At 43.3% G+C, this 19752-nt stretch overlaps 1 protein-coding gene across 2 annotated transcripts in view; it reads left to right on the forward strand.

Moving 5' to 3' along the window:
• The first annotated feature begins 1226 nt into the window (after positions 1 to 1226).
• The window catches only part of SKIL (SKI like proto-oncogene), a 32256-nt gene continuing 13730 nt past the window's right edge, over positions 1227 to 19752 (forward strand). Inside the window, exons 1-3 of one of the 2 annotated variants that reach the window (XM_040428217.1) lie at positions 1227 to 1399; positions 3049 to 4596; positions 17227 to 17321. In XM_040428217.1, coding sequence (XP_040284151.1) covers positions 3547 to 4596; positions 17227 to 17321 — 1145 coding nt within the window. In that variant the 5' untranslated portion in view covers positions 1227 to 1399; positions 3049 to 3546. The other variant, XM_040428218.1, reaches the window with a different exon arrangement.

Below are 19752 nucleotides of genomic sequence, written 5' to 3' on the forward strand. Positions count from 1 at the left end.
CATACATTTTGCCTGATCCGGCAGGCAGTTCCGGCGACGGAACTGCTTGCCGGATCTCTCTGCCGCAAGTGTGAAAGTAGCCTGATGGCATTAGTAAGACTGATCAGGATCCTGATCAGTCTTAAAAATGCCTGATCAGTCGAAAAAATGCATTGAAATGCCGGATCCGTCTTTCCGGTGTCATCCGGCAAAAACGGATCCGGCATTTATTTTTTCACCTTTTTTTCAGTCTGCGCATGCGCATACCGGAAGGACGAATCCGGCATTCCGGTATTCTGAATGCCGGATCCGGCACTAATACATTCCTATGGGAAAAAATGCCTGATCCGGCATTCAGGCAAGTCTTCAGTTTTTTTAGCCGGAGATAAAACCGTAGCATGCTACGGTTTTCTCTTTTGCCTGATCAGTCAAAATGACTGAACTGAAGACATCCTGATGCAAACTGAACGGATTACTCTCCATTCAGAATGCATGGGGACATACCTGATCAGTTCTTTTCCGGTATATAGCCCCTGTGACGGAACTCTATGCCGGAAAAGAACAACGCAAGTGTGAAAGTAGCCTAAAGCAGGGTTGCCAGCCGTCTAGAAATTTCTGGACAGTCTGTAAAAACAGTTGACTTTTTTTTACTGTGTCTGTGAAAAAACTTGACATGCTCAGGATTTTGGTTGAGGCTGGTGGTACCTGACTAGACTATTTTTGTGGTAATTCTCATCATTTTACAGCTCCCAGTATTTTCTGGTAATGAGATCTTATCAGTATATTGAGCTATAGAGATATGTATCTTCATCATTCATTATGGTTTTCTAATTTGTCCGTAAAAAATGTTGGCTGTCCATGATCTGGTGTCAGTTGTCCAGAAAAAAAGAAAAATTCTGGTTAACAACCGTGATGTAAAGGGTTGTGGAGGAAACATGAACACTGGAATAAGGACTCCTCCAACATTTACTGGTGTAGAGAGGCCTGAACCTCTGTGCACACTGACAAACACCACACCCGGACAGGCAGACATTCTGCACACTGTATGAGTCAAGGTTCCAGGCGCCACAGCGGGTTTACGGAGAGGACAAGCCGCCCCTCATCACAGTCTGTTTCCCAGCAGCCCTCAGCGCCTCCACACATTCACCAGCAGAAAGCCGTACACACACACCACGTGACCCGCGCGTCTGCCCTCTCCTCACCCCCCCTCTCCTCCCCCTCCCAGTGACGTCACCGTTTCCTGCGCCCCACAGCCCCGCAGACTGAGCCGACAGACGGCAAGAGGGAGGCAGCTTGTGTGCAGCAGTGACGTCACGCCCCGTAGCCCAGGGAGGGAGAGGGGGAGGGTGGCTGGCTGCCTGACACCGAGTCGGAATAGCAATGGCACCGGAGCAAGAACTGGACTGCCGGAGCTGCCAAGGTAACGACCTGGAATTTGGGCTGGGTGCTGCGCTTTGCTCAGGTGGTGGGAGGTCAGTGGCCACTGCTGGTGGTGGCGGCAGGCTGCCCTGTCAGTCCTTGGGACACCTGTCCAGTGGTCGCAGGTGAGGAGCCTGAGCGTGTGGCCCCAGATGTGAAAGGGACCTGGGGGCCCATGGAGGACGGAACCACCGCGCTTGTGCTGGAACATTGGTTCAGATAAAGGCAGGTAGAACTGGACCTAGCAGGACACCTGTGCCAGCTAGCCCAGGGTGGGCACAGGGATGCCCAGCTGGCTGCATGCTGGGGGCACATAGACCTAAGGGTCCAGCCAGCAGCAGGCATTTGCTCCGATAATATTATTTGTGTCGTATTTAGATATTTTATTGGTATTGTCACTAAGAATGTGGTCGGGTGTAATAATTCATGGGGGCAATGGTCGGATCATCTAGTATGGGAAGGATTAGTTGGTGTAATATATATATTTATTTGAATGTTTTTTCCCTTCTCTGTAGAGCACATAGGTTAGCTACTGAGGTTGCATCTTAAAGGGACAGCGGCGTCCTCCATGTGGCTAGCGGCGCTGGTGCCTGTGGCCAGTGATTGGGATGTTCATTGTGACACGGCTCCAATTAGAGTTTCCGTCATTGATTCGTCTGCTTGTGCCTCCTTGGTATGGGGATTCCCTAGCCTATTGTTTTCTCCCTGCTTTATTAAGGACTGATGCACGGGCTGCCTGGCTGGATGTTCGTATTGTCCGTTTATACATAAATTTTGTGCCTGTTGTTGTTTGGTCCCCACATTTGGGATGTCCGTATTGTTTAACCCCCTCATCTAGTGGGGCTGGACCCAAGCGTTGCTTTAGTTCTCCTGATTATTAGCCTTTCCCCTGCAGATGGAACGAACACGTCGTCGGCGATTGTGTGTGATTTGATTTACTTGAAAGCGCGTGCCTTTTCACCAGTGCTGCATTCGCTGGTAAACTTATCGTTGCATGAATTATCTTCGTTCCTTCCCTCTTGATTCCAAGGCAGAAGAAAGCAGATTCTCCTTAAGCTGGAGGCTGTGAGGGGGTTAAACGCTTGGGGGTTTAGCACAGCGCGGGGCGATCGTCGGGCAGGGATGGATGGGAGACGCTCATTTCTGGGGTCCTGCCATCAGCCTCTCAGGCTTAGTTACCAGCCTCCTGCTGGACTGCAGTGAACTGTAAGCTGACCACAGAAGGATTGTCACGCGACGGTCTTCCCAGAGATTTCTCTTCCGTTTTTCCTTCCCGCTTATTGGGTTTAACCAAGTATTTCCATGTGTTTAAGCTGGCTGTCACGTTCCGCTGTTTGTCATTAAACGGGTCTTTATTGTGTGTTTGAAATACAGCTTGCAGCACCTCCAGCAATCTGGAGCGCGCGGCGTGTAGATAAAGCGAGGCTTGGCACGCCGATTGATATGCCTGAGATAATTTCAGAAGCCAACACAAAGGATATAATTACGATGACCTTCTGTTACATGCCCACGTCGTAACTCCTCACCTACCAGATTATTAGGTCCGTAGGGGGACATTTTAATATGCTGTATCAGAAGATGCTTGTACGTATTTTCTGCATTTGACCTTGACGTTGCTAAAGAACACACATTTTTTTTTTCTTTTTCTAGATAAAACTGCAACATATTGAAAGAAACCACCGCCAGCAGAAGCAGACGACTCTTTGTTCTTGGATCTGTGTGCAGAAATAACTCATGTTAACTGGATCCTAGAAAGCCACCACACGGGAAGCTCTGTCGCCATTAGATCTTCATTCTCCTCTCTCTAGGTCGTAACGTGGATGCAATTTTGAGACATAAAACTGACCAAATAGAAGCAAATAAAGCCATTAAGTGTACTCAGGCACTTTGTACATTTTCTTGCACTTGTGGGTTGATGAAAGATTGGATTGGAAAGCTCAGATTCCTATTATTTTTTTTCCTTTTGCAGGCATGACATTCGTGCCATTTTTGAGACCCTGTTTCTAGATCTATACATAAATAATGTAGCATAGATGTGCTATGGAAATAAGTAACTTGTATTTTGTCTTCAGATGCAATGTCGGTTTCTAGCGTATAAAGTCTCGTCGTCTTACCATTTGAGTTTTGGTATCTGAAGGAACCGCAACTATGGGGGAAGACGGAAGTCCCCCGTTAAAAAAACTGGCAAAGGAGAGTGACGTTATTGTAGATGTCCCAAATGTTGCAAATAAAGTGATGGCTATCAAGATGGAGATAGATGACTTTAAGGAACCAACTACAGAGGATAATAAAGACGGCGTAACCAACTCTGCCAGTGTACCACTTGGTGGGTCATCTAAACTGAATCCTGGACTCAAACACACGCTGGCACAGTTCAATCTAAGTAGCCGAAGTTCTCTAGGTGGACCCGCTGCCTTCTCTGCTCGATTTTCCCAAGAAAACATGTCGCCAACAGTGTTCTTGCCTCTTCCTTCCCCACAAATTCATCCTGGTCCACTCCTCATTCCATCAGACAGTTCCACAGAGCTCACCCAGACTGAATTGGAAGGAGAATCAATTTCTTGCTTTATGGTGGGAGGTGAGAAAAGACTCTGCCTGCCTCAAGTCTTAAACTCTGTTCTTCGAGACTTCTCACTCCAGCAAATTAATATTGTTTGTGACGAAATGTACATATACTGCTCACGTTGTACATCAGACCAGCTTCACATATTAAAAGTTTTGGGAATTCTTCCTTTCAATGCCCCTTCTTGTGGTCTGATCACTTTGACAGATGCTCAGAGACTATGCAATGCTCTCTTGCGGCCACATACCTATCCACAAAATGGCAGCTTGCTGCCTGCAAAAAACTCTTTGGCTCAGTTAAAGGAAACGGGTAGTGCCTTTGAAGTTGAACATGATTGTTTAGGAAAGTGCCAGGGTTTGTTTGCACCTCAACTTTATACTCAGCCTGATGCCCCCTGCATTCAGTGCTTGGAGTGCTATGGGATGTTCTCCACACAGACTTTTGTCATGCACTCTCACCGGTCGCCAGATAAGAGGACTTGCCATTGGGGCTTTGATTCTTCCAAGTGGCATTGTTATCTTCACCTGAGCCCAAAGCTTCTGAGTACTCAAGAAGGCAAAAAGACAAAGGTTGTTTTAGAAGAGATGAAAGAAAAGTTCACCAAGAAGAACCAACCCAAGAGAATACAACCCAAGGTGAGTCAGGTTTTGCATTATCTGTAAGATGTAGATGGCAGGTTTTGGACCATGTTTTTGACAATTATTGCAAGCAATTTAAAGATATAATTTATAGGACTGTTGATTGAGTTCTCATGATTTCTTGGAATATCTTTTCTATAGGTAAGTAATTAAAGGGGTTTTCCGGTAATTATTATTTTTTAAGCAATTTCCCACAGCCTGTCCCCTTAAACATAAGATTTATACTTACCTGCTCCCTGCCGCTTTCCTGTATCCATCTTTTGGTCCCCGCAATGTTTTCTTCTGGCGGAGCATGGGCATGGTTATGTGCACCGTTCCTGCCAGTAATGTGCTGCTTGTGGCCACATCACAGCTGAAGCCAGTCATTGGCTGCAGCTGTGCATGTGACCGGGTACTGCCAGATGTAAACCGTACAGGGATCGGTAGATGGAGACAGCAGAGGCTGCTTATATGACCAGAGTGGCGGGAGCAGTTAAAAGGGTTTTCTGAGATGTTTATACCCACTCCCGGGACCCTGGCAATCAGCTGTTTGAGAATGCACCAATGCTCCTGTGAGCTCTGCGCTTACCAAGCATAGCGCCATATATTTGATAGTGGCTGTGCTTTGTATTGCAGCTCATCTCCATTCACTTCAATAGGCCTTGTGACCGATGAACGTGACTTCACTTAGCCTAGGAAATACCACGAGCTCCAGTGCCTTCTCAGACAGCTGATCAGCGGGAGTCCTGGGTGTCATGCCCTCACTGATCAGATACTTATGACCTATCCAAAGGATAGGTCATCAGTATAGGTCTTGGAAAACCCCTTTAAAGGAAATATGTCATCAGAAAATGACGTATTGTTTAAATTACGTTTTTATGTTAAACGTATTTTTAATTTTCCATGTCAATCTCTATATTTAAACAAAACCTATAAAATCCTGTAGTTTTCACACTGGTCACTGAGCCTAATAGGCGCCACTTCTTGGTCTATACAGATCACTTTACTGCAGTTACCTGCTTATCTATACATAGAGGTGATATCATTACAGGCAGGATTAGAATGACAGATAAGACAGGATACACCATTCACAATAGGTGATTGTCAGAGCTTATCTATTCTTCACCTTGTACAATCACCGCTGCACAGGTCACAGAGCATGTCTAGAAAACTCTCCAATAGAAGTCAGTGAGGTCCTCTCCTGACCATTGTGTCTATGGACCATGTGACTGCCGTAAAGCAAATTTTTTTAATGCTTTTGTAAATGCTGTTAAGAACAGCTCAAGCAAGATGGCCGCCCCCATAATCCTGTTCAGGAAATGGAAGAAATAAATCTGCAATCAGAAAATAAAAAGAGATTACAAAAAAAGGAAATGTGGCACCACATTTCCTTTAAGTATGAATCTTCCGTTTCAGGGGACAGGCTGCGGGCACTTGCTAAAAAAATTATTACCGGAAACCCTTTTAAGTTTTGTATAACATAAATGAAAGGATACTTTTCATGCCTATGCTTGTGCCCGCTGATCCATTGGGATCAATAGCATTACTTGAGCTGTCAAACAGTAGATCTTCGAAAATGGGTGATAAAGAGTAGTGGGCAAACCATGGGTATTTTAAGGGTCAACAGTTTTTGCTGTCTTTTAATAAGACATATGGATGATTCAATGCGAATGTGTTTCTCATGTGGGTTGGAAGTCTCATCATCAACGTTTAGAAAAAGCAGCGAAGCTTGAACTTGAAACCCATATTCTCATGACTGCCTTTCGAATCCATCACTTATTGCGGCTGGTATCGGCAGATGTTTTGTATTCTAAACCTCATTCTTACCAAAAAAGACCAACATCAAAAATTGTGCCAAATTTATTAAGAGGCACCGGCTCCTTAATAAATTTGGTGCATTTCCAGGCAGTCCAACCTGGCAAGCCAGAAGCTCATATGTACACCAGCTTTGATCTGAACTATAAATTACGGCAGTTTCTGATGCAATTGATAATAAATCAGTCAGGCTGGGGGGGGGCACTTTTTTCCCTGCTAAACTGCACCCACTTTTCTTACCACTTTTAAAAGGTAGTGAAAAGTTGCAATTATGGTGCAAATATGCCGCGCACCATACTTTGGGTTAAACCACTTTTTGCACCACTTCTTGGCTTACTTTACACCAATATTTTGCATCAAAGTAATGGCACACACTATTAATAAACGGAGTGCTTTTTACAACTCTTCTTAGTCTTGCCCCCTTTTCTAGACACTTTTTAAAATGGTCTAGTGAGGCATAAAACATGATGATAAAATGTGGAACGCACACGGCTGGTGTCCATGTTTTGCGAATCTGCAGTTTGCGGACCACAAAAACGTCTACGGCCTAAGGAACATAATAAATATTAGGCATGGTAATTTTATAACCATCCCTTGAAATATCCATTGCATCAGTTGAAAACCACATGAGACGTGGAGTAGTGCAATGAAGAAGCTTACCGGCTGCTCCGTTCCCAGATGCTGTTGCTCCAGGCTGTTCCTGTGAAAGCCTCAATGTCTGTCTCCTAGGAATGACTAGAGATCCTCACTTCCGGTCCCCATTTAACGATCTGTGTGAATCGGCTATTCAAAGAGTCATGTGGGACAACGGCGACCGGAAGCAAATTCTATAGAGTGACCAGAAAACCAGGAGTGAATGAAAAAAATAAGTGGTATTAGTCCTGTACACGAACTCTCTCTCCTTTTATGATCCACTCCTGATTTTGGCTTCCATAATTGCATGCAGAAACCTGACCGTGTGGCTGTTCTCTACTGCTCTATTCACACAGGGGAATCCAACAGAAAGACAATTTTAGGATGCTTCATCAGGTGTAGTGACCCTGTGCCACAGTACAGTCTAGGGCAATGATGGCGGTGGCACTCGGAGCCCTCTCTTTGTACACCCATGCCCTGGAAAAGTCTATGGTGTACCAATAGGCCTTAGACTTTTCCTGCCATTCATGAGCACAGGGCGCACTATGAACCGCACAGGCAGCGCACTGAATGTAGGCAGGTATTCTAGCTAAATGATAAAGTACATAGAAGGTTTATTATACTGGACTGTAGTATTCTGGTTAAATCGACACGTTGGCACTTTGCAATAAATATCTGGGTTTTGGGTTACAGTTTGGGCATTCGTTCTGTAAAAAGTTAACCATCACTGGTCTAGGGGCTCCTGTACATGACCAGGTTCCATTATTTAATAATCTGCAGCATGCCCTGATTAGCTCACAGAAAATCTGCAGTAAGAGTGGGTTAACATCACGTTTTTCCCATCAGTTTAATGCTACATTCACACGACCGTGGTGTTTTGCACAATTTTCCGTGCCGCACATGGCCGCCGCTGTCATAGAAAATGCCTATTCTATTCTTTTGCGGGGCTGCAGAACAGAACCATTCATTCCAATGGGGCCGCTGTGTGCTGTCCGCATCTTTTGCGGCCCCATTGGAATGAATGCGTAACGGATGTGGACTCCTTCATACAGGCGTGTGAATGAGCCCTAACGTTTACAAAAAACCTATACGTTAACGGATGCCTCAGGCAGACGCTTTACAGTGGCCTCTGTTCACCATAGAGTTCCATTGTAAAAAGCTTATACGTTAACATATTTTTTATTTTTTTACCAGACTCTGCAGGATAGAAAAGCGTGGTGTGCTATGCTTTTGTATCCTCATTCATTTATTTATTTTTACTAATATATATGTTAAACGGATGGCAAAAACGTGATGAGAACCCATCCTAAATCCAGGTCAGAATGCAGCCCCAGAATCCATCAGCTAATGAGAATCTTTAATGAATATCGTTACATGTACGGGCTTCTTTATACCTGCAGCCTCAGGCCGTCATTTTTCTAGAGCAGTAATGATCCGGTTGGGTTGACTGTCTGTTGCTATACTGATGCGTGTAACCAGAGACTAGATTACAATTATACACGCTGTATACTGACTCATGGGAAAACGTTCTTTTCTCTCTTATTTTAATTTTTTTATGCCTTATTTTATTTTTTAACTCTACACGCTCTGGCCTGCTCATTACATGGTCTAACTGGAGGCATCATGGGCCTGTACTGCCTTCCCTTTGACCTCTGGTGCTACATTATTATTATTTTTTTGTCTACCTGTCATCTGGGCAGACCAGATCAATGGCCATGTTATGTTAGTTAACAGCCTCTTAAGGATTTCATTTCTGATTATGATGAATCTGTCTGTCGCAGGTGCTCCATTGTCAGCAATGTATTTGTTTTAGTATTTGTGGAAGCCATTCACATTTAATTTATCAAAATTACTGTACTGATATTAAATATAGATGTGGCTGCTTCTGATTTATTATACATTTATATAGTATGCCGTATTCCAGATTAAGCATTTATCTACATGAATAATCTGACTGTACTCATAAGATCTGACGACTTCAATCACTACCCACTTATAATTAGGAATTGTCTTAATATCAGGTTATACATGGGTGCAATCTCATAATAGCCTGCAGGGAACATTCCTCACCGTCCTGCTGGAACTGTCAGTGGAATATATACAGAGGAAGATTTACTAATCCTGTCTGAAATGTAGACAGTGGAAGTTTAGACAGTCTAAAAATGTGCCAAATATATCACAGGGGATCAGACTGGTTGGTAAATTTAGTGCATGGCTAGACAGCTGTCTTATGCTGTCTTTAGCCATCCTTTCTTTAGGAAAGCGCATGAGGCGGAAAAGAGCAGTTGAGAAAAATTTATTTTTCTCTAATAGGATATATTATAAAGTTTCTTGTATTTGCCTGAAATATTGATTTATGAAAAGTTTGTTGTAAAGCGCAGTGACCATTTAAACAAAAAAAAATAAAAAAATATATATATAATATATATATTTTTTATTTTTATGAAACATTCCTTTTAAATGAAAATCATCCTGCAGGTTATTTTTATCCTCTAATATAACCTAATATAATAACCAGCCAAAATTATACTGTATGAATGTCATACCTGAAGTTCTGCCAGTTTTACTGCCTTTGCACCTTTGGGGTAAGGACGGCCATATACATTCAACAGTTGTCTGTTTGGCTGACAGCTATCAATCCCGATACCCTTCCAGCCCCTCCATACACATCCACATTTGGTTCTGCCAAACATTTATGTGCATTCTAAGGGGAGAGCATACGAAGCTGCTGCCAAACACTTCAGGTGGCTACTTATCACTTGGGAGAACAAAAGGAAAATATTCACTTTATCCAATCCTTCTGTCCCCAACCTCCTCTGTCAAGGGAGAGTTGGGATCTTCCCATACACATTTAGACTGTCGGCAGAACACGCCGTTCTCTGCAGGTTTGTACGACAATACTGTAATGCATATGGGATCCTTAAAGCCTACCTGAGTTTTCAAAAAGTTAGCATTATGGCTGTGCTTCTTTGTACAATCATAACTGTGAAGGAACAGGTCTTTTGTGGGCTTCCCTAATTCAACCTAATTATTCCCCTCTTTAGCTGCTTAGCTAGATGCATTTCTCTCAGAAGCATCTTCCTTCTTTGGAATCTGTATACACTGTACTGCTGTGACGTCCTTTCCCGTCAATCTGTTTGTTTGCTGGAAATTTTTTTAAATTAAGTGATGTAGAAATGCGCTATTTACACCATTTTCTATTAAATAAAATAGTTTGACTCGAAGTATAGAGTTGCAGTTGATATTTGCATGATGTGCTAACATGGATCAAGTCCTAACAACCTGCATCTGGGAGTACCTTTCAGCCACGTTCACATGACTGATTTTTGTATGCAGATTTCGGCACATATTCTACTTCGTATGTGTCAAGTTCCATTAATCAGCAATGGGTGCCCGTGATGCCATTTATATGGCTTGGAGTTTTTCCACATGGATTTCAAAACCACAGGGGTGGGTCAGCCTCAGATATCTGCCTTACATTCAGCAGCAAATACACTTTCGATTTTTCCTACATGTAATGTGGCTGTGTGAACATACCCTTAGTGTTTGAGTTATTTTAGGATCTCTAGATAATAAGACTTCATATGGGGAGAGAGTGGCCTCCAAACAATAGTAAGCCTGATTTGAACAGTCACACTGCTTATTGCTCAGTTTTCAGTAAGGTTACTTTCCCACTAGCATTACTATTTTCCAGTATTGAGATCCGTCATAGGGTCTCAATATCGGGGGGAAAAAACACTTCCTTTTTGTCCCTATTCATTGTCAATGGGGACAAAACGTAACTGAACAGAACGGAATGCTCCAAAATGCGTTCCGCTTGGTCGCGTTCCCATACCGGAGAGCAAACCGCAGCACTCTGCGGTTTTCTTTCCATCATGGGATGCGGAGCAAGACGACGTGACCCACAATGCAAGGCAATGGGGACGGATCCGTTTAACGCTGACACAATAGAAACAGATCCATCCCCCTTTGACTTTCAGTGGAGTTCATGACGGATCCGTCTTGGCTATGTTACAGATAATACAACCGGATCCGTTCATAACAGAAGCAGATGGTTGTATTATCAGTAACAGAAGCGTTTTTGCTGATCCCTGCCAGATCCAGTAAAAACGCTGGTGTGAAAGTAGCCTAAGAGACATTTTTCTCTTTCTGCTGGAATTTGTCCTTGTGATAGAGGCTGTTCAGAATGAAGCTTTGTGAGCTGATGATGCTTTTCCTCTTTTCTATTTGTCTTTTCCTCTTAATTTTGTTTAAATAGTAGGCGCAAGGAGCAGTTCTGCACCCTATAACAGATTTATTTGTATTTTTATTAAATTTTTTTGGCACCTTTGCAACACTTTTTATGGAAAACACATTCATGATACTGTCTTTGATGTAGTTTGCCCAATTGAAGTCAATGATGAGAACTACTACAAAACCGCCACCTATAGGTCATACTGTGGTAATACAGCACAATGCTCTGGGTGCCCCAAAGGCTGTTTTATACTGCATTTGCTCCTGTCAGATACTTCATACTTGGTGGACCCCCTGTGGACCTGATAGATAGCATAAGTATATATATATATATATATATATATATATATTTTTTTTTTTTCCCCTCTAGCTATATAGGAAAGTGCAGTCTTCTGTGTTTTCTTAGGATCTTTTATTGTTATGCTTGACCTATGATCCGCGTGCACCCATTGTGTGCCCGAACAGAGTATGTCTTTTGGCATATGCTGGACCGTTACATGCGTTTTCTTTTGCATGGTCCACCTATGCATCTGTATGGTGTACAACTTAATACATACAACATTCTTAATTTGGTGGAGAGGTTTTCTAATGCACTGAATGTAAGCATTGATTGTGATGTGATCCGAGCCTAACACCTGCTCACTGCTGTATGTGCCAAAGGACGACCATAGTCACAAGGCGCGCAGTAATTGCATGGAATGCCTGCCCTCCTCATTTAGCTTATGCTTGCAAATGCCATTAAGGTAAAGAGAGGAAAAAATAGCTACACAGCAGTTTTCAGGCCCAGGTGGCTGTACGCGGTCATTATGTGTAATTCATTATTAGTTTATTGGGTTGTTTTATGCGAAAACTAATGCTAGACATTGGACAGTCAATAATGATCTTATCCCGCACATTTGGGGTACATTTAGTAAGTGACTTACACCACAATAGTGTCGTATGAAATTTACAGATTTTGTTGCACGCCATTTTTGTGGCAAAATCTGCAATTTTTACCTCTTCTTAAAAGTTTTGAGAAGTGGGGAGAAAAGGGGGGCATGGTGAGGGCATGGCACGGGCGGTGCAGCAGGCCCAGCACAGTGAACTAAATTCATGCCACTTTTCTGGTGTAAATAAAGGGGGAACTCTATGGCAGCTTGGAGATGTCAGACTGTCGCTCGTCAGGGAGAAGGATGTGACAAATCTATGAGAGCCATGCACCTCTACATAACTTTACCGCATCCTACGGTGGAACAGGGAGAATCAAGACCAAGGGGGGAAAAAAAGCACAAGCTCCGCTTATTTCTGTGACCTGTCCCTCCTTCGCCTCTTTGACGGGTCAAGGCATTGGTAAAGCAGCAAGGCAGGAGCTGGCCATAGAAAGGAGTGGATAATGGTGACGTCCTCATTGCACCAAAGGCCTAATTTGCAAATTAAGAAAAAGTATCATTACTCAGGAACGGAACCTCTGATCAACAAAAGAAAAACTGTTGTGTCTATTGGATAGGGAGGTCACTGGTGACAGGTTCTCTTTAATCATAGAAAATTCTGTTGCTCTGGTCTTCCCATTAAAAATATACACCATGTCCAATGGTCCAGTAGTTGATTATATTAAAGGGGTTCTGCAGTTTGTTTAAACTGATGATCTGTCCTCTGGATAGATCATCAGCGTCTGATCGGCGAGGGTCCGACAACCGGGACCCCCGCCAATCAGCTGTTTGAGAAGGCAGCTTTGCTCCAGCAGCGCCGCGACCTTCTTACTGTTTACCGCAGGCCCAGGGACGTGACGACTAGTATCAACTGCCCTGGGCGCGGCTAAGCTCCATTCAAGTGAACAGAGCTTACAAACTGCAGAACCCCTTTAAGTAAATGCGGTGGATGTTCAGAATCTTTTGTTGTCCTGCTGCAGGCTGGGCAGAGAGAGGAGGCTGCTGCTTCAGCCAGTTGTCTTACAGTCAGTCACAGGGTTGTGAGGAGGAGGGGGCATGGCTGATCTGCTGGGGGACATACACACACACAGAAGATTATTAAACAAAACAGGAGAAATGAGTGTGGTTAAGTGTTGTCCAGCTTTTTGGACATTTTTAACTATTTGGGCTCTGCACCAGTGTAAGGTCTGACCGCGGCTCTGAGGATTTTATCCCAATACCGAACAGTGGTCGGGATACCATTGACTATCAAGTGCAGGTTTGTGCGACCCACCAAGAATAAGCCTGCCCAGCCATCGCTGACTCACTGCCAACCGCTGTCTTACACAGGTGTATATACTATACTGAAAGCTGTACACTGTAGATGCAACTCTCAATTAAACATGGAAACATTAATCCTGAAAAGGTTTTGCCTCATGGTATAGCAAATAAACAGACATTTCCTATAGAAGCACAATTTAAGACTTAAAGGGGTTATCCGACACAAAAAATGTTCCCCCCATATGCTGGGCCCCTCACACTGATTTTACTTACCTAGCTTCCCGCTCTCTGCGCTGCTTCGGGTCCCTGCAGGGGAGGCAGCCAATGCCAGGAGGTGACGGGACGAGCCTCCCTAACGTCACCCGCGATGCTAGGGAGGCTCGTCCCCGTCGCTGCCTGATATTGGCTGCCCCCCCCCCCCCCCCCCCCGACACCAGATGTTTTCATCCGCTCACGGGGAGCCAGGTAAGTAGAATCAGTGTGAGGGGCTCAGCATATGGGGGAGCATTTGTTAGTGTCGGATAACCCTTTTAACAAAACTGGATTAACCATACTGCTGAATGTTTGATTTTATTTATTCCATTCATTGCTACAGATATTTCATGTTGTAAACATATTTACTCTATAGGGTTTTATTATATATGCTTTCTGCAATTTTTTATTTTAATGCAGCGTTGTCAGGTCACAGGTGACACTGGCATGCCTCTTTACCACCAGTGTTCCTTTAAATCTAATGTTACACCATAAGGGTCCATTCACACGTCCGTTGTTTCTTTCCTGATCTGTTCCGTTTTTTGCTGAACAGATCTGGACCAGATCTGGACCCATTCATTTTCAATGGGTCCTGGAAAAAAACGGACAGCTCAATGTCTGATTTTTTTCAGGACTCATTGAAAATGAATGGGTCCAGATCTGGTCCAGATCTGTTCAGCAAAAAACGGAACAGATCAGGAAAGAAACAACGGACGTGTGAATGGACCCTAAATCTATGAGGACAGCTCCATCAGTAGATCTCTCTCATCAATCTGTAGTACCTGCCAGAGCTCACTGGCCAGGATCTTTGGCTCAAGGTTATACCATGCATGCTCTGATGTATGATGTGCCTTCCTGCACAATGTTTCTAGGTGAACGAATGACCACAGTGTATCTCTATCTCTCTATCTGTTCTACTCCTGGTTTTGACCCTTGTTTTAGTTTCTCACTACACTCTTGTCTCATCCTGACCCCTCTCCTGGTGCTGATGCTTGGCTCTGTTCCTTATCACGCTACTGCTTCATCAGCGCTGCTGTCTCTTGCTCTGGTAGCTTGCTGCTTTTTTGATGGAATCCTTGATGGCGGCTCCTAAAGAAGTCTCTGACAAGGATGACAACTTAGCCTTACAAAGAGATCCAAGCAATCAAGCCTTGTGACATTGCGCAATATGTAGAAAACTTGCACTGGCAATGGATGTGCACTCCTGTGTTCCACGTACTGCACCGTATGTTATCTAATAAAGAGAGTCTGCTGAAGTTGCATCTTGACACAAGAAGACTTTATAAAGCTGCAGAAAATGTACAGATCATGTGATAATCTGTATCACGTATATTTTTAGCCGAGACTCTATGGGGCCGGTTTTGTGGTCATGTGCTTGTCATTATGCAGCCCTTTCTGCTGCCGTCCCCTCCTATAGGACAGTTCTGCATGATCAGGTCGGCTAGATGTGCCTATGAAAAGTCACAATGTCTTTCAGGTGAAATTAGTGTCGTACGGCATTATTTTAGAGTTTTTTTTTTTTTTTTTTTTTCCTGTATATGATTAATTCTGTGAGAATTGTACTTCTTGGATAAACATGAACATACATATAGTATGCAGTTATCGACTGTAGACTGTTGTGTACATGGGTGATTTTTTTTATTTTTTTTTGTCACATATACATAGACTTAATTATGACTATCTCTCTGTTTAGAGGTGAGGAAGCTTGCAGTATTTGAGTGTAACAATCAATGTTTTACTAGTCGTACAGCTCTTTCCTTATACTTCATGGGTTCACATTATATTTCAGATATGCATTTTTTGTGTGAAATTGATACACCTATTTGTATACCTTCCCATAACTGAACACCATCCTGAAATCCCTGATTAAGGCTATCTTCACATTAGGGATGGACGATATAAACGATATGATATTATCGTCATTAATTCGGGCAACGATAATGATTTTAGTTATATCGCGATAGATCACCACGGAGCGGTAGTAAATTGAATTAGCTTCTCGCTCACTGCTCCGAGGCTCCAGGGCCTTGCGCTGGCTGTGTGTGAGGTCAGGTCCCTCTCAGTGCATGCAGGGAAGAAGACTCAGTCCGTCTCCTGCGGAATCCATCAGCCAGCCGCGCACCCTGCAGGAAAGGTAACTATATTAGCAGGGTCCCGAATATGGCTGGCTATCGCATGGGGTTGATGGCACTGGCTGGGGGACATGATGGTGGCAATGGCATGGGGCAGATGGTGCTGGCTGGAGGACTTAATGATGGTGGCAATGGCATGGGGCTGATGGCGCTGGCTGGGGGACATGATGGCCACGTAATTTGTATACATACAGAAGAAAATAATATATTGCGATATCTCGTTATATCGCACATGCTTCAAATTATATTGTGATATAGATTTTAGGCCATATCGCCCAGCCCTACTTTACATCACACAAATTCCGCCGTGTTTGCCAGGAAAAATAGCACCACATAAGTCAGCGGTGTTTAGACTTTCATTGCGGTTTTTGTTTGTAATGAATAACATGATGCAGAAGTGCCTTTAAAGGTCAGTCCTAATATTTACTTATATGCTACGTCAATTAGGCCTCGTGCACATGGCCGTTGGGCGGCCGTGGCTGTATTGTGGCCTGCAAACGGCGTATGCATCATGGATGTGGACCCATTAACTTGAATTGGTCCACAATTGCGGAACGGAACACCGGAAGCACTGCGGAATGCTTCAGTGGTGTTTCTTTCCGTTGTTCCGCACCGCAAATAAATGACATCTTATATTTTTTTGCATTGCACGGTCCCCAATGCACGGAACGGCCGCACAACGGTCGTGTGCATGCGGCTTTAGACACTTCATAAGTTCGTTCAGTTGAGGTTCAGTAACTGGTAGGTTGGCCACAGGTGCGCCAACTTAATGCATTGATTTAGCGATTGGCGTGGCAGAATTCATCATGCTAAAGTAACATAATTTTTCATTCTGAGATTTAAAGGGTTTTTCGAGATTTTTTTTCTGATGACCTGTCCCCAGGATAGATAATCAGTATCTGATTGGTGGGGGTCCAATACCTAGGACTCCCGCCAATCGGCTGTTTGTGAGCCCCGCGGCCTTCTCTCTGATTTCTTTTTTTTTTTTTTTTTTTTTTTTTTTTTTACCTAATGGAGTTTTAAATGCTGATGTGATAAAAGGCTTAGTTTTTCTAGGGGACCGTCACTACTCCAGCCATATCTGTATCCGTATGTACTTGTATGTCGCATGGAGCAATGATTCTTTGCATTGTCCCATCCTCTTACAGTATTTCTCCAGCAAATATGTGAATAATCTGTTAGTGACAGTGTATATGGACACTCCTCATGGACAGCAATGGTAAAACGCTGTTGTATGTTTTGTACCTCTATTATCCTAAATGGATATAATACACTAAATTAATGGTTTAAAAATTTATTTATTTTTTGTTTATGGGAAGAAAGTCTTTGCATTCATGTCAGACATGTCGAGCTGAATTTTTCATTAGTATTTACTCCCTGGAAGTAGACCAATGCTTTCCCGTTTCTTTTCTTAGACTGAACATATACAGACATTGGAGCTGCCTTCTTGGTACCCAGTTATCAAGCAGGAAGATGATGGCACCAGCCGACCACATTTGCTGCATCCGAGGTAAGTAAAAGCTGCATAAAGAAGACTTGTCTAAATTTCATATGAAGTAAAGTGAAAGAAAAAGAAGTCCTAGCTGGTAAAAGGCCTTTATATTAAAGTGTTAGGCTACTTTCACACTAGCGTTTTTACTGGATCTGGCAGGGTTCAGCAAAAACCCTTCCGTTACTGATAATACAATCTGCATCCGTTATGAACGGATCTGGTTGTATTATCTTTAACATACCCAAGACAGATCCGTCATGAACTCCATTGAAGGTCTATGGGGGACGTATCAGTTTTCTATTGTGTCAGAGAAAGCAGAGCCGTCCCCATTGACTTGCATTGTGGGTCCTGTATGACGGATCTTAATACAGGAAAATATTAATGCTAGTGTGAGAGTAGCCTGTTTTTATTTATTTTTTGCCTTGACCATATGATCCAGTTGAGGTTATTTCAGCTCTCCTCATTACCTTTTACCCTGCAGCTACAGATGGCAGGCAGCAGCATATTGGCTGGCCTGCCCATGCTGATATCACTAGGGATAGCAGTCCTTCCAAAGCCGATGGTCTCCAGAGATTCTGCTCTTCTCTTTATAATGTTCCTTCTCGGATTCAAATCCCTTTCGCTAGTCTTGTAAGACCTGATCGTCTGCTTATAAGTCTCACAAAGTGATGGATCATACTAACTGTCGTGTAGACCTGTGTATGACCTGTGTGTGTATATAGCTGTGTATGACCTGTGTGTGTGTGTGTGTATATATAGAGCTGTGTGTGTGTATATAGAGCTGTGTGTGTGTGTGTGTATAGCTGTGTATGACCTGTGTGTGTGTGTGTGTGTGTGTATATAGCTGTGTATGACCTGTGTGTGTGTGTGTGTGTATATAGCTGTGTATGACCTGTGTGTGTATAGCTGTGTATGACCTGTGTGTGTATAGCTGTGTATGACCTGTGTGTGTGTGTGTGTGTGTAGCTGTGTATGACCTGTGTGTGTATAGCTGTGTATGACCTGTGTGTGTGTGTGTGTGTGTAGCTGTGTATGACCTGTGTGTGTATAGCTGTGTATGACCTGTGTGTGTGTGTGTGTGTGTAGCTGTGTATGACCTGTGTGTGTATAGCTGTGTATGACCTGTGTGTGTGTGTGTGTGTAGCTGTGTATGACCTGTGTGTGTATAGCTGTGTATGACCTGTGTGTGTGTGTGTGTGTGTGTATATAGCTGTGTATGACCTGTGTGTGTATATAGCTGTGTATGACCTGTGTGTGTGTGTGTGTGTGTGTATATAGCTGTGTATGACCTGTGTGTGTGTGTGTGTGTATATAGCTGTGTATGACCTGTGTGTGTGTGTGTGTATATAGCTGTGTATGACCTGTGTGTGTGTGTGTGTGTGTGTGTGTGTGTGTGTATATATATATATATATATATATATATATATGTGTGTGCATATTGCGTCTGAGCCATTTTTCGTTTTTGCCAAGTTTATAATTTGAATTGTTAAATGTGTCTAAATTTGTAATGTTTTATAAAGTGGTGAAGATGCGACACAGTGTGTCATAAAAATCCCTATTTGTGACACAATGCACCGTAGACCTTTTATACTATTAGAACATTGCACCGCTTTTAAACCCCTGGAGCTGGTTTAGTTTTTGTCCAAAATGTCTGCCAAAACCTGTCTGAGACTGTTACAAAACAAGGTGCAAGGTAGGCATAGACAAAGCTCTGGAACAAAGGTTGTCTAAAAACAGCCCTGGTGTCTAGCATGTCGTAAATGAGAAGAAAATTGTGGAGCGTACACTTCATAAATTTAGTGCTGCAAGCAATCTCTGGAAATTCTGACATTTTTCCTTGGAACCTCGCTGGTATCTTACTTTGTAAAACAAAAACTGGAGGGTTAAACAAGGTTAATTTAAAATGGTATGGGATGTGGCAAATGTCTGTGCTTCATTAATAGCTTGACATAACACCTTTCATTTTGTAACTGCTGTGCTTGCTCTGTTACTCTTAAAATCTAGATCAAACATTGAAGTGCGTTAGTGAAATAGGCCAAACCCTGTCCTAGCTGATTGAGAACTTGCTAGTCCATCACTGTCTCAAACACCAACTCATGCATCACATATTCTATTAAAGGGGTTGTCCCCTTTTTTTTTTATCGATGACCTACCCTCAGGATAGGTCATCAATATCAGATCAGCGGAGGTCCGACACCCGACACCCCTCCCGATCAGCTGTATGGGAAGACTGCACGTGCGCAGTGAGCGCGCTATCTATCCATACAGTTGGTCAGTGGGGGTGTCGGCAAGCTCCGACAATCTGATATTGATAACCTATCCTGAGGGTACGTCATCAATAGAAAAAGCCGGACAACCCCTTTAAAGCAATATATATTTAGTGGGGAGATCGTGTTTTATTTTTTATTATTTTTTTTACAAAGCTTTCCCTTCCTATTGCGTGGGAAGG

Source organism: Bufo bufo, chromosome 4 (genome assembly GCF_905171765.1).
Source record: "Bufo bufo chromosome 4, aBufBuf1.1, whole genome shotgun sequence".
Classification (NCBI taxonomy): domain Eukaryota; kingdom Metazoa; phylum Chordata; class Amphibia; order Anura; family Bufonidae; genus Bufo; species Bufo bufo.